Here is an 18,811-nt window from a genome sequence, read left to right as displayed (position 1 = left end):
TTCAACAACACAACTCCAAATCAATGATATATACATTTATGAATTGTGACTTGTCAAGAATTTGATGTAAATAAGCATTTACATTATACAACAATCAAAAAGGAAAACAAAGGATGGAAATATCAGGATGTCCTATAAAATTCAGCCATAAACTATTATGATGGTTCGCTCAACGAGCACGTAGTTGTTTTCTAAACGTCTTAGCAAATGTATCGACTATCGTTCAGATATCTATGTCCTACACAATTAAGCCATAAACTATGTTGATGGTTGCGCAACAAACACGGAGTTGGTTTCTGTACGTCTTGACGAACATTTTGTGTGACCGAAATTTGGCTAAAGGTAAAACGATTCATTCGATGGCACCGAAAGCAATCTGTCTATGGCGTCGCATTTCATTTAGATGCTTTGTTGAGTTGTATTCTTTAGCATCGAAAATCTCTTCGGAATACGTCCTACGCATATTCTTTGCTTGCTTTTCTTTCTTGTTTTCGGGATAGTAATCATCTCCTCTCAGCAGAACAGTGACCTGAAATAAGAGAATCCATGTGACCATACTCAGCAACTTCAAAGAGTACATCAATTTAAATAACAGCATTACACGAAACGTGCACAACGACGATACGATGAATATTGTCCTAGTAGTTCAATTCGACAGGTAATTGTAAAATAATCGCCCTGCTTGAGACTTTTTCTCATTCAGTGAAGTTCCTCCTATGATTAGATACGAAGGATTTTCCCGTATGCGAGTGTTTCAAGTACCTTTGAACAAATTTTCACATGAACGAGCGGAGATATTAATTAAGATGTAAAGAATAAAACTCAATGTGGATGACTCAAATGAAGAGTGCAACTGAAAATTATGCGATCGAGGTGTGCTATTTAGATTAGATGAAAATTCTACCGAATACGATTAGGCCAATACTATTATGAGTTTTTCTTTCAAAAAAACCACAATTACATGTGTTTGAATGTTGGGCTTTCAGGAAAAAAAGAATTATTGTAGAGAGTAGTTGAGATGCATATGATGAGATGGATAAGTAGACATATCCGAAAGGATAAAATTTTAAAATGAAGAAATAAGAGAAGATCTTGGAGTTGCGGATATTAAAGACAAAATGAGTAAACCGTGCGTCATCTTGCATACTGCCGGGATTTTCAAAGTTTTGCATTCTTGAATAAGACACATTCCCTCATAGTCTTTGAAATTCACCCTGTACCCATTTTTCTGTGTTAACTTGTTTATAGACGAAAGGTTGGTCATTTGCATAGAAGATCAAAATATGCACCTTTGGAAAAGTGGAAGGTTTGAACTTCGAAAAGCGCAGAGGAAGAAATTGACCGAAGAAAGTGATATGTTGATCAAATGTTTACATATTTTCCTTGTCATGCCGTGTGAGTCAGTAGATAATGACAGTTTTGAACGGGATTTTTCAAAATTAAGTTATGCTTTCTTCTGTTAAGAGTGCTGATCAGATTTTCAAATGTTTTGATTGGAGGGGAGCTCATAGAGTAAAAATGCGATAACGCTCGTGATTGCGGTAGCAAAACAGTGATGTGGTAATGGAAGTGATGGGTTACCGTAAAGTCAAAATATCGGTCAAAACCATAAGATATCCCTTGATATGGCCCAAAATGCAGTTTCTTTACATCTTTAAAACACGGAAAATATCGATTCGTTATTTTTGAAAACCTTTACAACGCAGCCAACGTGATGCCATGCGGCCTTGCTATTCACTATGGGGAAACTCTTAATTCATATAGGGCAATTATGGAATTTGAAACTGCACTTTGCTCCATTTTTCAAATAATCAACACTTATTTCACAGTCGTTCCTCCTCCAATCACTCGACCGGTTTTGATATTTCCGTAGTGCTGGTAAAAAGTAGGTTTTTTTTTTGTGTTGTATTCAGTGATTTCCTATATCTCTTTTGTAAATATTTGTTGTTTATAACGGAATACCCTAAATTCTACATAGTATATATCTCTGGTTCTGAAAAGGATGGTTTTTGTTCGTGAGAAAAACGATGTGGTTCTCTTAGTATGCTGTGAGTTGTGATTTTTGATATATGTGGATGAAGCTGGCCTTGTGTGGATATTATTTCAGGTACTATGACAAGTGAGGGAACAAATGAATTCTGCATCTGATACCATATCAAGGGACCAACTAAACCAAAAACTTAGGTTGATGGTTGTAGTCCCATAATATGTTATAAACTCTCATTCACCCTCATTGTTTTACAAAGAAAGAAAACTTTATTTGTCGTCTTTAACTTTCAAAGTGGGCAATTGTAATTGACAAAGACGGCTAAACGTAACCTTGTTGAACTTGAAAAAGAGGGCAACATATACTCTGATTCTACAAGGACAGCCAAGAGAGCATTTTTCTATTGCCCTCTTGGCTAAAGACGGAAAATTACAACATATACCAAAAATGAGCTATATTCTTGTAATAGATGTGGGACCCTACAACCCATCAACTTTTTTACTTCTACTTTCTAGCTCCCCTTATATATTTTGAGAAAGGTGAATGTAGGGACTACTTTGGGAATGATGGTGTATTTTTTGTTATTATCTTATTAAGCTATGATCGTATAGCAAGCAACTAAAACCAGTCGAAGCCAAGATCATACGGAAAAAGGAGGCAAGGTAGGCTTTCATTCCCTCAACAACTAATAAATCAAAAACCAACATTTTTTGGATTACAGGGTTGGCCGAGAAAAGAGGAGAGCTTGGTGAGTATCGAACCTAGGACCTAATATGAGGAAAGTAGTACCTGCTCCAACTAATACAAGACCGGATTCTGAAAAATCGAAACCCAAGTTGAACTAACCCGAATTGAAATCAATTTGCCAATCTATCACCTTTTGTGATTTTATTTTCTTCTATCACCTTACCACTAGACCGACAAGCTACGCATTTGTGATAAAGTGGCGAGTTAAAAGACAAATACAATGGTTAAAGCAGACAAAGTCTAACTATAACTTGCCTGGTTCATTTGGGGCCGCAAAACTGGAGCCTGCTGTGTACACAAGGCAGCAGTCAAGACCATGCGATCCAACTCCTCCGCATCATAATCATCACCAAGCACAGGATCAACAAGATTCTTCAGGTCGTGTTCATCAAGATACGGTTTTGCCTGAACAAAGAGGAATTACATCTGAATTCAATGAGCTTACATTCAAAACACACGACAAGTTATTAAACATTGGCGGGAAAGTCGAAACAAACCCATAACAGAATGCTTTGTCTTTCACTATTGAAAGCTCGTTGACCCGTAATAAGCTCCAAAAGCAGCACCCCAAAAGCAAAGACATCTGTTTTTTCATCCACTATGCCATACATGAAGTATTCGGGGGCAAAATAACTGCCATGGAAGACGGTAGAAATTAATTGAGGTAAATCGACATAATCAACAAGGATCTTGAACTCACTTACCCAAAAGTGCCTTCGAATTTGAATATGCAGTGATGAGTCCATTGTTTTGGTAACCATTTTGCAAGTCCAAAATCACATATCTAAACAAAGTTTATGGTTATATAATCAAAATATAAAATCCTCACACAAGGAGACAATTAATTATCAACCGCTAGGCGCTAAAATCATATCTCGGTTTCCTAGTTTAAAAATTGATACCTGAGGCTCATAGTCCTCGGTAAGTAATATATTATCAGCTTTGATATCTCTGTGAATGATTCTCCGTTGGCAACGGTCATGAAGATACATCAGCCCATCAGCTGTTCCTAATGCAATTTTATACCGAATTCTCCACTCTATGTTTTCCCTTGAATCTGATACGACAAAAAAATATGCAAGAGTAATTTAAATGACCTCAGATCACATAATTCGGAAAAATAAAGTAATTTCGAACAAACCATTAAGAAGAGATCTTAGACTTCCAAGTGACGACAATTGCATGACGATGAAAAGTCCGCCTTCTACTCCATAGCCAATTAAAGTAGCAGTATTAGGATGATCCACATGGGCCATAATACCAAGCTCAGAAAGAAAGCTATTAACCCTTTCATCATTTTCTTCTAACGTCAAGCGTTTAACCGCCACCAACTGCCCTCCTTTTAAACATCCCTTGTGAACTTCGGCAAAACCACCTTTTCCGATCAGGTTCTCTGCATTTTAATGGCAGAACATAAAAAATATTAAACATTTAGCTTCATACCCAAGTCTTGCTAAAAATCTTAATAAAGTGAATGAAAAATTACTAGAAAATACCTTACAACATTTTTTTCCAAAAAGTACCTAATAAAAAGTTTTTTGCTGATACCTAACAAAAAAATTTCTTTTCCAAAGACTACCAACTATCGTTTCTCGCAGTTGACCGTCAATGTTATGCCTGCCCAGTCAACCACAAAATTGATGGTCAACTGAAAGCAAACGTTAGTCGGTAGTCTTTGGAAAAGAAATTTTTTGTTAGGTATTTATTGGCAAAATTTTTTTTATTAGGTACAATCTGAAAAAAAATTATTAGGTGCTTTCTGATAATTTTCCCAATATTGAAAGACTTCCAAGTGTTGATTCAAGCAAAGACCTTTACTGAAATTGCTAGTCGCCTTTTGAAGTTCAGAGAAGGAGAAAATCTTCCAAGAGGCCTTCATCTTGCACATATTAGCATTAATTTTTGGGTTGAATCTGCTCTTAACCACTTTACTGCATATCTTTTTAACCGAAGTTTTACTTGAAAAGTGTTTTGATTTCTTTTTCCATAATTTAAAAAGTTTCTTCCATTTAAAATAAGGTTTGGAAGGAAGACAAAGAGATGAAGCCTTTGATGAATTGGCTTCTACGTCTAAGTCATCATTACACGCTTCGAGTACTGCAGTCGGAGAATTATCTTCATTAAGATTGTCATGTACATGTACATCCAAGAATCTCAAGTCTGTGTGCACATCACAAAGGACATTACAAATGCATTTAAGAAAAAGAAATATGGTATGAAGCGAATAGAGAGGAAGGATATAGGCATGCCTTTACCAAAAGGAGAAAACAAGGAACCTACAGTCCTACTTCTTGCTAGAGGCTTTATTGCTGGTATTTTCTTAGCAACCTTGCCTACTAAACTGAAATTTGGAAAACATTAGACGAAAAAAGATCAATAACCTTAGGATAAACGGTGAAATAGTTGCATTCATTAACAACATAAACAGAATGAACAAACAACTTTGTAACTACAAATTCTATTCTAGTAGCACAAAACCAAATGCTCAAGCTGCGTCACATGGACTCAAAAACTATTATCCAATATCTCCCAAGAAGTCAGATAAAGTCAGGTTATAGTAAAGGTATAAGAACAGGAATAAAACAAACATAACAAACAAACAAATAAACAACAGAGCTAAGGTTGGAAAATGAACTACATAAAGGAGGAAAGAGACCTCAATTTACTTGTTATCTGCTGCCCTCACAAACAAAATCTTAGGGTGGGACGGGAAAGAAGATAGGTTGAATTTCACAAGAAGTTCCATTTGATTGTCAAGGGACCAACTGAACCAACAACTTAAGCTAATGGTTGAGGCCCCATAATATATTATAAATCTTAACATGCCCCTTCACACGAGAGCCCTTCGGGCTAGAAGTGGAGATGCAGATGCACACAGGCCTACCTCTTGTCACGCAAGCTTCTAAAACCATGTTGAGTTAAGTTGGACTTATTGACAATAACAACAGATAATCAAGAAACACGAGTATACACAAATCATAGCCAAGGAGATACCATTTAGAAACCATATGGCAATGGGAGAATGACTCCAATCACTCACATGTGGGAGCAATCAATCAAATTTCCGTCTCTAATACCATGTCAAGGAACCAACTCAACCAAAAGCTTAAGTTGATAGTTGAGACCCCAAGATATGTTATAAATCCTAACATTACAATCTATGAATCAATCGTGTCAATTGATCAAATGTCTGAAAAATTGAAAATACAAAGTGGCTTGATGGCACATATGGTATTTACCAATTGCAAACACTATATTGAAGTAGAAAAGAAAAAAAAAAGTAATTTATTGCAAAGTACAACCAGGAAGAAGATAATATTACTTTTTCCATTTAGACATTTACTTTCAAAAGCAACGGGAAGAAACATAAAACTCTATCAAAGAACAAAACTTAATTTCCAATTTTCCATCAATCTTAAATCTCTAGAAATAAGATCAAAATGGTAAAGTTCACCTAACAAGACCACAACAGTTCTAAATTAGATCATCAAACCAAGAGTTAGTACAAAATTATGCATCTGCTAAAATATTTCAGATGTTCTAATAACAAGTCACACTAAAATCTAGAGTTAAGAACTACAAAGGACTGGTGTGTGCTCAATTGACAACTTGACTTGAACAACAATATCAAAACAGTTATGAGGTTGGCATGAACCAAAACAATTAATGTGGGAAAATCTGGCTAACATATAATTCATCCGGCCCTATCTACATATATTCTCCTTTGATGTTCATTTCTATCCATTGCCATATGCTCTTGCAAATCCCAATTTTTCATGTCATTCTTCACTCTTGTTATCCAAGTCATCTTCGAACTACCTTTTCCTCTTCTAAACTTCTTAACTTTAACATTACACTTTTTTTCCGTCTACTTTCAATCAAACAAACAAAAAGGTTTTTTAGTCATTTTGTCTTCAAAACCCTTTTCATGTCTTCATTTAAAAATTCATTCATCTTGACATACGCATCTTAGTACCCCTATCGTCTACAGTGATCTATTCTAGTAAGTTTTTCCCTTGAACCTTAAAGGCACATCACTATTGCATTAATGGCCTGTTTGATTTGTCGGTACTAAGTGGGAATGGTAATAAAAAGTAAGTGTAATTTGGGTCAGAAGTTCTCTTAAAAAAACTTCTTGACAAGTTTAATGGTCATGCTTGTTCTCCTTCAATCATCTCTTTTTCTTCAAAAAATTCTAATGTATTACCATTTGAAAAGATCATATGAGATGACAATGAAAAATTATGAACAAAAAGCTTCTTTATGATGAGATTTTGATTATCATCGGAAGGACATGGTGCATTTCATCAAAAATCATACTACATATCATTTCAAATACCCCCATTTAGTACCAACATCTCTATTGCGTAATATCTCTATAGAGCCATTTAAATTCTATGCTTAATATCTTAACCAACCAAAATCATTAAAAATCTTCATAACAGGCTAAGTCACAAAATGAACTGTAAAGAATCAAGTAATATATATACTGGAATTAGAAGTAAATAGGATAAGTTGTTAGGTTTTTGATTATATTTCTGTGTAAGTATAAAAATAAAGATGATAGTATACCCCACTTCAAGAGGAGGCTTTCTCCCAGGTGAGCAAGCTCAATAACAAACTTTTCTTTTGATACCCAATACAATGCATGTATCAGGTATTTAAACAAAACAAGAATAACCTGCTGACATCACTAACAATCTAATGACATCATAATACAGCCAAAATATTAATTAATTAATTCTTCAATTCTTAGCTGCTCTCTTCCTTGTATATGTGAATAGGACCGGCGGTTTATTGGGCTGGCCCAGTTGAGTCCTTGCATTACCTCCCACCAAAAAAGCCACCTTGTCCTCAAGGTGAAAGTCAGGAAAGCGAAGATCAAGTGAAGCATAGTCCTCCCAAGTTGCCTCAAAATCTGGAAGGCCCTTCCATTTGACAAGCACTTCTGCTGTTATAGCCCCTACAATAGAAGCATTACGAACCCCCAAAATCTCCTCTGGTTCAGCCACCATAATCATATCCTCAGTAAGCTAGGCAGGAATAGTAGGGCACACCGGTGCAGAGCCAACGGTCTTCTTGAGTTGGGAGATGTGGAAGACCGGATGTATCTTGGCTTCTGGAGGTAAGGATAACTTATAGGCAACTTTCCCGATTCTCTCCAATACTTCAAAGGGCCTGAAGTAACGAGCAACAAGCTTTTCATGTAGCTTAGTAACTACAGATTTTTGACGGTATGGTTGCAATTTCAAAAACACCAAGTCCTCTACTGCAAACTCCATATCTCTCCTTTTAACATCAGCCTGGTGTTTCATGATTTGCTGAGCCTGAAGTAATTGAGCCTTCAAATCATCGAGTATAGCATCCCGTTCTTGCAACTGCTCCTCGAGGGACGAATTTGCAGTGCTACCCTGCTTAAAACGAATCAAGGTAGGGGGGTCTCGTCCATGTAAGGCCTTAAAAGGCGTACACGATAAAGAGTTGTGATGGGAAGTATTATACCAGTACTCTGCCCAATCCAACCACTTACTCCAGCTTTCAGGTTTCTCTCTAATGAAACACCTGAGATAGGTTTCAAGCCCCTTGTTCACCACTTCACTTTGTCCATCCGTTTGTGGGTGATAAGCTGTGCTCCTTTTTAAGTAAATGCCTTGAAGGCGAAATAACTCCCGCCAGAAATGACTCATAAAAATTTTATCGCGATCTGAGACGATAGTAGAAGGAAAGCCATGTAATCTAACCACCCCATAAATGAACGTTGCGGCCACTCCTTGGGCCGTAAAAGGATGCTTCAAAGGAATGAAATGGGCATATTTAGTCAAGCGATCCACCACCACCAATATTGTGTCATACCCCTGAGATTTTGGCAGCTTCTCAATGAAGTCCATTGTCAAATCTTCCCAAACTCGAGATGGGATTGGTAATGGTTGCAGTATTCCCGCGGGACTAAGGGTTGAGTGTTTGTTTCGTTGGTAGACAATACAAGAGGATACGTATTTGGATACACAACGCCGCATCCCCGGCCAATACCATTCTCAAGCCAAACGCTGATAAGTTTTAAAATCTCCCGAGTGACCACCCATGGCTGAATCATGGTACTCCGCCAACAATTTGGTGACCAAGTTCGAATCACCTGGAATGACCATCCTGCCTTTGTATTTAAGAATCCCATGTTCAATGTTATAGCCTTTAGGCACTGGTTGTCCTTGTTGAATGGCTTGAACCAATTGTTGAATAAAGGGATCAGCGTGTACTTGCTGTTGGAAATCCTCCCATTTGATTCCTCCAGCTGAGATTAGAGTGCTACACTCTATATCGGGGTGTTCCTTACGAGAAAACGCATCAGCCACCTTATTATGAGCCCCCGGCTTGTACTGAATTTCGAATTCATAACCCAATAATTTACTATCCACCTCTGATACTCCGATCCCACTTCCTTCTGAGCCATGAGGAACCTGAGACTTTGTTGATCCGTACGTATAATGAATTTCCGACCCAGAAGATATTGGGGCCATTTCATCACCGAAAGGACAATTGCCATCAACTCTTTTTCGTACACGGATTTTTGCCGAGCTCGCTGCCCCAATACCTTGCTGAAGAAGGCTAAGGGGTGTTCTGATTGCATAAGCACCGCACCAACCCCAAACCTGGATGCATCCGCTTCAATAATGAACAATTGATTGAAGTCTGGCATAGCCAGCACAGGAATCTGAGTCATAGCTTGCTTCAGTGTTGTAAAGGCTTGGGTGGCCTCTTCACTCCATCCAAATTGGTCTTTCTTGAGTTGTGCAGTTAGAGGAGCTGCTATGGTGGCATAGCCTTTCACAAACTTGCGATAATAACCCGTTAAACCCAAAAATCCACAGAGCTCCCGAATGTTTTTAGGAACAGGCCAAGAAGTAATTGCTGAAATTTTCGATTGATCCACCGCCACCCCGGATTGTGAAATAACATGCCCCCGATATGCCACCTCCTCCTTCCCAATATCACATTTCTTCCAATTTGCGAAGAGTTGATGATTAGAGAGTAACTCTAACACCTGTTGTAAATGTACTATGCGTGCCTTCCATGACGTGCTGTAAATCAATATGTCATCGAAAAAGACCAACACGGACTTCCTTAAATAAGGTCAGAACACCTCATTCATAACCGCTTGGAAGGTGGCCGGAGCGTTGGTTAAACCGAAGGGCATAACCAAGAATTCATAGTGACCCTCGTGTGTACGGAAGGCTGGTTTTTGAATATCCTCGCGCCTCATTCGAATCTGATAATACCCGGATTTTAAGTCAAGTTTACTGAACACCTTAGCACCACTCAACTCATCCAATAACTCATCTATGATCGGAATCGGAAACTTATTTGGAACCGTAGCCTTGTTAAGCGCCTAATAAAAGACGCAAAAACGCCACGACCCATCCTTTTTTTTCACCAACAGGACAGGACTAGAGAATGGGCTCTGTGAAGGTTAAATTATCCATGCTGTCAACATATCCGTAATTAAAGACTCGATTTCATCCTTCTGTCCCTAGGGGTATCTGTAAGGTCGTAGGCTAATAGGTTCAGTACCCTCCTTAAGTACTATGGCGTGATCATGGGTTCTCTTAGGAGGTAAGCCCGAAGGCATGTCGAATACATGCTTAAACCCCTGCAGAACAGAATGTAGTACTGAAGGAATTTGCCCCATATCTAGTTCACCAGCTACTTGTTGATCACTTGACATTTGATTAAATTCTACCAAATACCCTCCACCTTCCTTCTGCAAGGTTCGTATCATCGCTTTTAATGAAATTTTAGTTCTCCCAAGTGAAGGGTCTCCCTTAAGTGTTACGTGCTCCCTCCCCAGCTGAAATTTTAAGGTCTGGTTCTTCCAATTAGTCATTATGGTACCCAATTTTTCAAGCCACTGTACCCCTAAGATAATGTCAGAATTTCCCAAAGGAAGAGGAAGGAAATCCTCAATGACAATCATACCTGGGAGTTGCAGATTCACTTCTTTGCACAGCCCTGTACCACGCACGGACTCCCCTGTCCCCAATGAAACACCGAAGGATTTTGTCGGAGTAAGTGGGACGCCCAACGTTTCAACCACCTCCCTCAATATGAAGTTATGAGTTGCCCCTGGATCAATCATAACCACTACTTCCTTGCCCAGTATATAGACTGGCAGCTTAAGAGTGCGTGGGCTCGTAAAACCCATCACCGAGTTGAAGGATATTTCGGGCTGAATCTCTTCCACCAATTCTGTCGGCGTCATCTCTTATGTTTGCTCCACCACATTTAAGTCCACCTCCTCTCCATACTCATCATTCTGTGAGATCAATACACTAAGCTCCCTTCGACGACACTTATGGCCGATAAACCATTTCTAGTCGCACCTAAAGCATAAGCCCTTCTCTCTTCTGTTGGACCTCCCGTTCTGTGAGTCTCCTTATTTCTCCAGGTTTTTGGTTCATGTTTGTGGTGGTGAAGGTTTTGCTTTAGGGTGTGGTTTGATTCTGGGTAGATGTAGGGAAAGTCGTTGAGTATGAAGATGATGGAAAGGTGTTTAAGGTCTTTGGGTTGTATTTTGTAAAAGGCGCAGTTTGGGTTTGGGCTGAATACTTGCGGGTAGGCCCAATTCTCAGTTTCTCTTCAACTTTAGCCGCCAAGTCCATTGCCTGATCCAAAGTAATTGTGCCTAACAGTCTTACCTCGGCCCGTACTTCCTCCTTAAGGCCATTTATAAATTGTCCCATAGCAATCTCTTCAAGTACACCTTCTAGGGGAGCCAAGAGTTCAATAAACCTTCTGCGATAATCACCCACCTCTCCTATCTGGCGGTTGTTCAGCCATTGCTCTAGAAGCGTGCCGGTGGAGGTAGAACGGAACTTCCTCAGAATTAGTCCCTTCATCTCACCCCAAGTGGTCATGGGGTGACGCTTGTGCTGCCACTGATACCAGAAGAGCGCGTCGCCTTCCAGTGCCACCACCGCGGCCTCCAGCTTGTCCTCCTCTGAGAGCCGATAAAACTTAAAGAAGCGTTCGGCACGGAGGATCCATCCATTTGGGAAGTTCTCACCATTAAAGGAGGGCATATCCAGCTTCTTAAATCTCCAGTTAGCGCTGTTGCCATGATTCACACCCAGACCACCATCATCTTGAATACGAGATTGATTTGGCGAACCACGAGGTTGTGCCCTAGCATCTGATTCCCCGGACTCACCATCGAGGCGTGAGCGAAGAGCACCCAACGAGTCACGTACCTCTCGCTGAAAACGCTCCTGGTCCTCGCGGCTGTGCGCCACCTTCCCATCCAACTGCAGCGAAAAAACAGCCAGTTCTCGCCGGAGATGTTCAAATAACTGTTAATGCTGCTCGGCGCGTGAATTAGCGAGAGCATTTGCGATCTCCTCAGCCACGATCGAGCGCATCTCCGTCATACCCTATTCCAGTTGTTCGAATCTCTGCGTCACCGTTGATGGAGCCATCGCCACTGTTCACCGATCGAACGATGCTCTGATACCAGGTTTGTAAAGAATCAAGTAATATATATACTGGAATTAGAAGTAAATAGGAGAAGTTGTTAGGTTTTTGATTATATTTCTGTGTAAGTATAAAAATAAAGATGATAGTATACCCCACTTCGAAAGGAGGCTTTCTCCCAGGTGAGCAAGCTCAATAACAAACTTTTCTTTTGATACCCAATACAATGCATGCATCAGGTATTTAAACAAAACAAGAAATAACAACCTGCTGACATCACTAACAATCTAATGACGTCATAATACAGCCAAAATATTAATTAATTAATTCTTCAATTCTTAGCTGCTCTCTTCCTTGTATATGTGAATAGGACCGGTGGTTTATAGGGCTGGCCCAGTTGAGTCCTTGCATGAACATTCGCTCGTAAGTTGAAAGATAAAGAATTGCATGTAATTCACACCACTTCAACAAGTTCAAGTATGTGCACATACATACATGAGGAGCTTTGTATCTTCAAAGATTTAAAGGAATGTTATGATGTTAAAAAGCTCCTAAAGAACACTTAGAGAGCAAGTACTACTTTCCAGTTCTGGGTTATTCTCACCTAGTGCTCCCCTTCACTCAGCCTATCCTATAATTAAAAATCCACAGGCCTAGAAAACCTAATCAAAGCATGACCCTTTTCCCAGCATCTAAAATAGATCAAGGATACATAAACATCCCATCATCTAAATGCCTCTAATCTAGTTACCTGGATTTCAAAAGTCGAATATATACAGCCTTATCCTTATAATAACAAAAAATTTGTCAACCATTAGTCATTGATTGCTATCATTAACTACAACTTACATACACAAATAGATAATAGACATGATTCAATGAATATATAAAAACCCAAAAAAATAAAAACTAATCAACAGAAAAACCATTAACAAGTTCTATTTAAAAATTGCAAATTTCCAAATAACATTATCAATCAATACTAGAAATGGATAAATAACAACAGGGGAAACATAAAAACAAGCATACCCAGGATGTGTATCTTCAGAATCCTCCATAGCTAGCAACAAAAAAGAATATAGGATGTAACAAAAATCACGAAAATGAAGGAAAAAACAAAGGAAGCGGGAAAGACAAAGGCGTTATAATGCTTTTAATGCAATTTCCTTTCTTGTTTTTATGATTTTGTTGGGAAAGCCCAGAAATTTCCCACATTTGGCCACAGTTTTCATGCAAAGAATTCCCAACATGGGTGATTATGAACAAAATTATGAGGGTTGAAGATGAATCCATTGCCTTAATTTGGGATTATTGCCATTGATCCATTTTCTCACATTATTCAATTTCTCTCCCTCTTCCAAACCATGCAAATCGAATCAATGCAGCAAAACGTGACACGTGGAGAGGGTATCACAATGCTTTCTCTTGTAAATATGTCTATTGTTTCATGTATCGTGTGCATTGAAATTTTTTTAATTTTGTTGATGAAAACATACCTGATAAATATACTCTCTTAGGAAGTAGGATAAAAATTATAAAAAATTATAAGAAACTATTTAATGTATATGTCTATTTGTAAAAAATTATCTTATATTTTTTTTTAAAAAAAATATTTAATGTGATATATTTATTTACAAATGACTATTATTTAATGGAAAAAGGTTAATTGACCGTTAAATTTTAAGATTTGATCGAAATAAAAGGATAAATTAAAAAGAAATAACACATTAATTTTTGGCTGGTTAAATCAATTTATGTTATAAAAAAAAGACAAACACAAAATTTCATCTACTCATTTTTCACTTCTTTGCAAATGACGGAAATATTTTCTTCGGTTTACGTATGGGGAAATAAGTGAATAAATACTTATTTCTACCGAATTTTTGAAAGAGTTACCCCATAAAGGTAATCGTGACGTCTTTTTTTGAAAAAAATATCGTTATAATGGGTTGAAATGACGAAAAATATCTTTTATTTTGTTACTTTATGTGTTTTATTTTTTATACTATTTAAAAATACGACCAATGAAATATTGCCACATAGATAATTTAACCTCTCGAATTTGTCAAATCCTCAAACTTAACGCTTAATTAATATTTTCCGTTATGTGGTATTCATTTGTAGAGAATATATCACATCATGTAGTTTTTTGCAAAATATAAATATATATATATATATATATATATATATATATATATATATATATATATATATATATATATATATATATATATATATATATATATATATATATATATATATATATATATATATATATATATATATATATATATATATATATAGATTTAAGATCAAATGAGAAAGGGTCTCAGAATAAGAAGGATAAGAAGGAATTTCAGCCGTTCAGATGAAAGATCAATGGTCAGAATGATTTTAATTTGTGCACGCGGTTCAGCCGTCCAGATGAAGGAAGTTTAACCAGTTCAAGTCTAATAATAACTTTTGTAATCTTATTTTTTATCTTTTCATCTTCCACGCTTTCTCTCTCTAGGTTTTGTTCATTGACATTTTTGTGCATTCTCATCTTCAATTATTCCTCCTATCTTCCTCCTTTCTTCATCCAAAAATAATCCTCCACTTTCTCTCATCCTTTCTCATTCTCTCATGAAAGGTTTTTTGTCATTTTCAAGTAGAATTTTATTCGCTCTGCCGCATTTTCGATCTTGTTTGTTTTTGAATCTGGTTTGTTCTTGAATCTGTTCTTATTTCGATCTTGTTTTTGATCTTTTGTTCTTCCTCCTATCTTGAATCTGGTTTGTTCTTGGACTTATTCTTATTTCGATCTTGTTTTTGATTTTTTCTTGTTTTTGATCTTTTTTTGATTTTTTTTCTTGCTTTCGATCTTGTTTTTTATTTTTTTTTCTTCTGCGTTATGATTTTGAATGTGATTTGTTTCTTGAATATTATTTTAGTTTTGATCTTGTTGATTTTCTTCCAATCATTTTTTTAATTTTCTTAATTTAGGGAATTTTAGTTGGATTTTGATTGCTTTTATGTTTTTAAGGGTCCATTGGTTAAATTTTGATTGATATTTTGTTTCTTGGTTTTTAATGTTTGGTGCTTGATTTTGCTATTGGGTTTATTTTGCGAAGGAAAGATATATAAATTTCACCATTTTCTCATTATTAAAGAAGGTAATGAAGGTAAGTGCACATATCTTTCATGGGGTTGTGATTATTCTTCTCCCTGTTTTGAAGCATCTTTTGATGTTGTCCCATTGTTTCTTATTGTTATGAAGTTATTTTTTGACATTGTCATAAATTGACGATGTTTCCCGAAGTGTCATTATCTTATACAAATTTACAAGGACGGAGAGAGAGATTTAGTGATTTGGTGGTCGATTTAGAATAGTAGAGATTGAGATTTATAGTGTGGTGTACTAATTTATCCTTTGTGATAGTGAAAATTTTTGCAAGACAATCAATTTCTCTGATTATTTTGGGGTGTTTTGGGTAGTGGAGGGTAAGACAATCATCCATATGGTGGTGCCTCCAGAGAGTTTGAACCTTGGATTCGCCACTAAATAAGCATGCTTCTTTTTGAAGGAACAAATGATTTTCAATGTCCAATGTTGAATGCAGTTACGATTTTCTTCTTTTTATTATTTTTAAATGTACATTAAAGGACACTCTAATTAAATGAATTGGATAATTTCTTATGCAGGCTCTATTGAGGCATGTTGCGAGAACTAAGATTGCAAGTTCTTTGTTGTTATCTGATTTCAACTAGAAAAGATCTCAAGTTTTAGATGATATGTCCAATTTCAAGGAGAAAAGACGCTCCATTGCCAAACAAGTTTCAATTAGAAGGAAAAAGATTCGCCAATGGGAAAAGTTTTTAGTTGTAGAAAGCTGAACTTGTTTTGTTTTTGTCTACTAGTTTCAATTAGAAGGAAAAATATTACTAGCTAATGTGATTAGAATAATTACTTTAGTATTGTAAATGGTATCTTTATCAAAAATATATTGAATAAAGAACGAAGTGATCGAAAGGTGTCTTCAGGCGACTTTTTGCTCGACTTAGTTTAGTACATAGTAATTTTAGTTACTAACATTGTCATCTTTATCCTGAGCATAGTGATCTTTTCACTGTATTTTTCTTAAATTATTTAAAAAAAATTACAATATTAACGTAATAAATTACGGGGTGTTACAACCATGTTCAAGTACATAGTAATTAGGAGGCAGTATGTATACATATTTATAGTAACCTTTAATCATAACATAGTATCATGTTACAAGAGTATGGTATGTGCAATAATTTATAATCTTATACAATACATAGTAACTTTTAAAATGAGCATAGTAATTATAAATCATAACATAGTATCTTTTTCTAAGAACATAGTATGTCATAAACTTTTACAACATCATTTAACATATTAGTATATCACTAAATCAGCAAAGTTTTTTCACAATTACTAAAGAGAAGACAATAACTATACATAATCATAGTAGCCTTTATTCACAACATAGTATCTTTTTCTAAGAACATAGTATCTCATTAACTTATACTGAATATAGTAACTTTTAAAATCAACATAGTATCTTGTACTGAACAGTGAGCTTCAACAAAACTTCATTATAATCATATGAGGAGACAGTAACTCTAAATAATCATAGTAACCTTTTATCATAACATGGTATCATGTTATAAGAGCATGATATATGAAATAATTTATAATCTTATACAGAACATAGTAACTTTTAAAATGAACATAGTAACATTTAATCATAACATAGTATCATTTTCTAAGAACATAGTATGTCATTAACTTTTACAAGATCATCTAAGAATATCGTATATCATTAACTCAGCAAAGTTTTTTCACAATTACAAAATAGAAGATAGTAACTATATATAATCATAGTAACCTTTATTTATAACATAGTATCAAATTACAACGGAATAGTATGTTTAAATCTTTTACAAGAGCATACTAGTAAATAAATAGTCATCTTAACAATCTCTTCATTTTCAGCATCTGATCTTCTTACATAAATCAACTTTTCTGCATTAAATCATAGTCAAATTATAAATTTTGTTTTTTTATTACCCTAGAACACAAAACATAGAAGTTTTACTCTAGTTTAATCCCTAAAGTTCTTTAATTTTTTTTTCACAGTTATTCATAAGCAAAATATCTTAACTATGATCTGGTATATAATAACACAACGAAATCATATAGTAACATTATAGTAACCTTGTTCAAAGATATAGTAACCTAACATGTGAAAGATGCAACAAATCAACATAATGAGAAAAATAACTCAGAAAATGCTAGATTAAAGGTGGAACCATGAAACTTTGTCTAATCAGGATATTAATGGAAGCAAAGAAAGTAAAATAGATGTCTATTGTCAAAGACAAATATGGAAAGCCTAATTCCAAACAAATGCAACACAATATAACACAATAATAACAATCAATTTCTACAGATTGAAGTGAGATTAGAGATGAAATTTTTCCCCAATTAGAAAACCCTAGATTAATTACTAATTTGAAAATGATTTGAAAAACATATTAAAATCTGTAAAAAAACTTACATCATTTGTCTATGACAACGATGAAAAGAAGAGAATCGCAAGAAATTTTTGGTTTTCATGAATTGAAGATCGAAGAGAAGATGGAGCAGCGTTTTTGGTTTTCAAGGAAGAGAAGATGAGCAACAATTTTGGTTTTCAAAGGAGGGAGAAACCTATTTTTTGGACCATTTTCTTTATTTTCTTTATAGTCACGGTTCAACCCTTTTTATTCTTACCCGTTTGATCTTCATAAGATCTATGGCTATAAATCCTTCTCATCCTTCTCATTTTGAGACTCCTTCTCAATGGATCCCTCCCATATATATATATATATATATATATATATATATATATATATATATATATATATATATATATATATATAAAAGGTAGTTTTTTGCAAATAGATCTATATATTAGGTAGTTTCTTATAATTTTTTCTAAAAATTAATCTTGTATTTGAAATCAAATACTCCATCCGTTTCTTAATGAAATTCTCATAAGGAATGTTCACGGGGATTAAAAAAAAGAATTTTTTAAATAGTAGATATATTATTTCATCGAATAATACATTTGATGGAGTTAAAGTGGGGAACATAAACATTTAAAAAATATTAAAAGAAAGTTGATGGAAAAAAATGGGGACCACAACGGATAAAAAATGTTATTGTAAAATTAGTTAAAAATATAATGTAGTTAGTGGAAAAAATGTAGGTACCACAAGCATTATTAAAATATTAAAATGATGATGAAGAAGGTTCTTTTGTCCAAAATTTGTAATATAAATGAAAATATTCCTTATGGGAACAACAAATGGATCACTCAAAATAGAATGTGGGGACTTCTATAAAGAACGAACGGAGTATATGTTGATTTAATTTAAAATAAATAAATAATGTATTGTACTTCCTTCATTCCATTATAGTTCCTACATTTCATTTTTTTACACAATTTAATGCCTAATCTCCATCATTTATATTTTAAGCTACGTTTAACTGCAAATTATAAAAATTTGATATTATGAAAATCTATTAGACAATTCAAATAAAATCTCACTTGATTATATTTT

General features: G+C 35.4%; 1 protein-coding gene across 1 annotated transcript; it reads right to left on the bottom strand.

Annotated features, from left to right (window-relative positions):
* On the bottom strand, positions 1 to 13,695 carry LOC130818941 (receptor-like cytosolic serine/threonine-protein kinase RBK2). The gene is made up of 9 exons (XM_057685222.1): positions 13,226 to 13,695; positions 4,984 to 5,075; positions 4,547 to 4,894; positions 3,876 to 4,127; positions 3,637 to 3,791; positions 3,439 to 3,518; positions 3,232 to 3,367; positions 2,990 to 3,139; positions 1 to 529 (listed from the first exon to the last, which is right to left on the bottom strand). Exons 1-9 carry the CDS (start codon positions 13,252 to 13,254, stop codon positions 353 to 355), a joined length of 1,419 nt encoding a protein of 472 aa, XP_057541205.1. The 5' UTR covers positions 13,255 to 13,695; the 3' UTR covers positions 1 to 352.
* Between the last annotated feature and the right edge of the window lie 5,116 nt (positions 13,696 to 18,811).

The sequence above is a fragment of the Amaranthus tricolor genome, chromosome 7 (assembly GCF_026212465.1).
Source record: "Amaranthus tricolor cultivar Red isolate AtriRed21 chromosome 7, ASM2621246v1, whole genome shotgun sequence".
NCBI classification, from domain to species: Eukaryota; Viridiplantae; Streptophyta; class Magnoliopsida; order Caryophyllales; family Amaranthaceae; genus Amaranthus; species Amaranthus tricolor.
Note: the sequence above shows the minus strand (reverse complement) of the source record. Positions and strands in the feature narration are given on the sequence as shown.

What these genes read in the sequence shown, in the direction of transcription:
- LOC130818941 (XM_057685222.1), bottom strand. Translation starts at nt 13,254, where the DNA reads ATGGAGGATTCTGAAGATACACATCCTGG. An exon ending in TCTGAAGATACACATCCTGG is followed by an intron (nt 5,076 to 13,225) that starts GTATGCTTGTTT and finishes TCCAAATTTCAG; the next exon opens with TTTAGTAGGCAAGGTTGCTA. An exon ending in AAATTCGAAGGCACTTTTGG is followed by an intron (nt 3,368 to 3,438) that starts GTAAGTGAGTTC and finishes CTTCCATGGCAG; the next exon opens with TTATTTTGCCCCCGAATACT.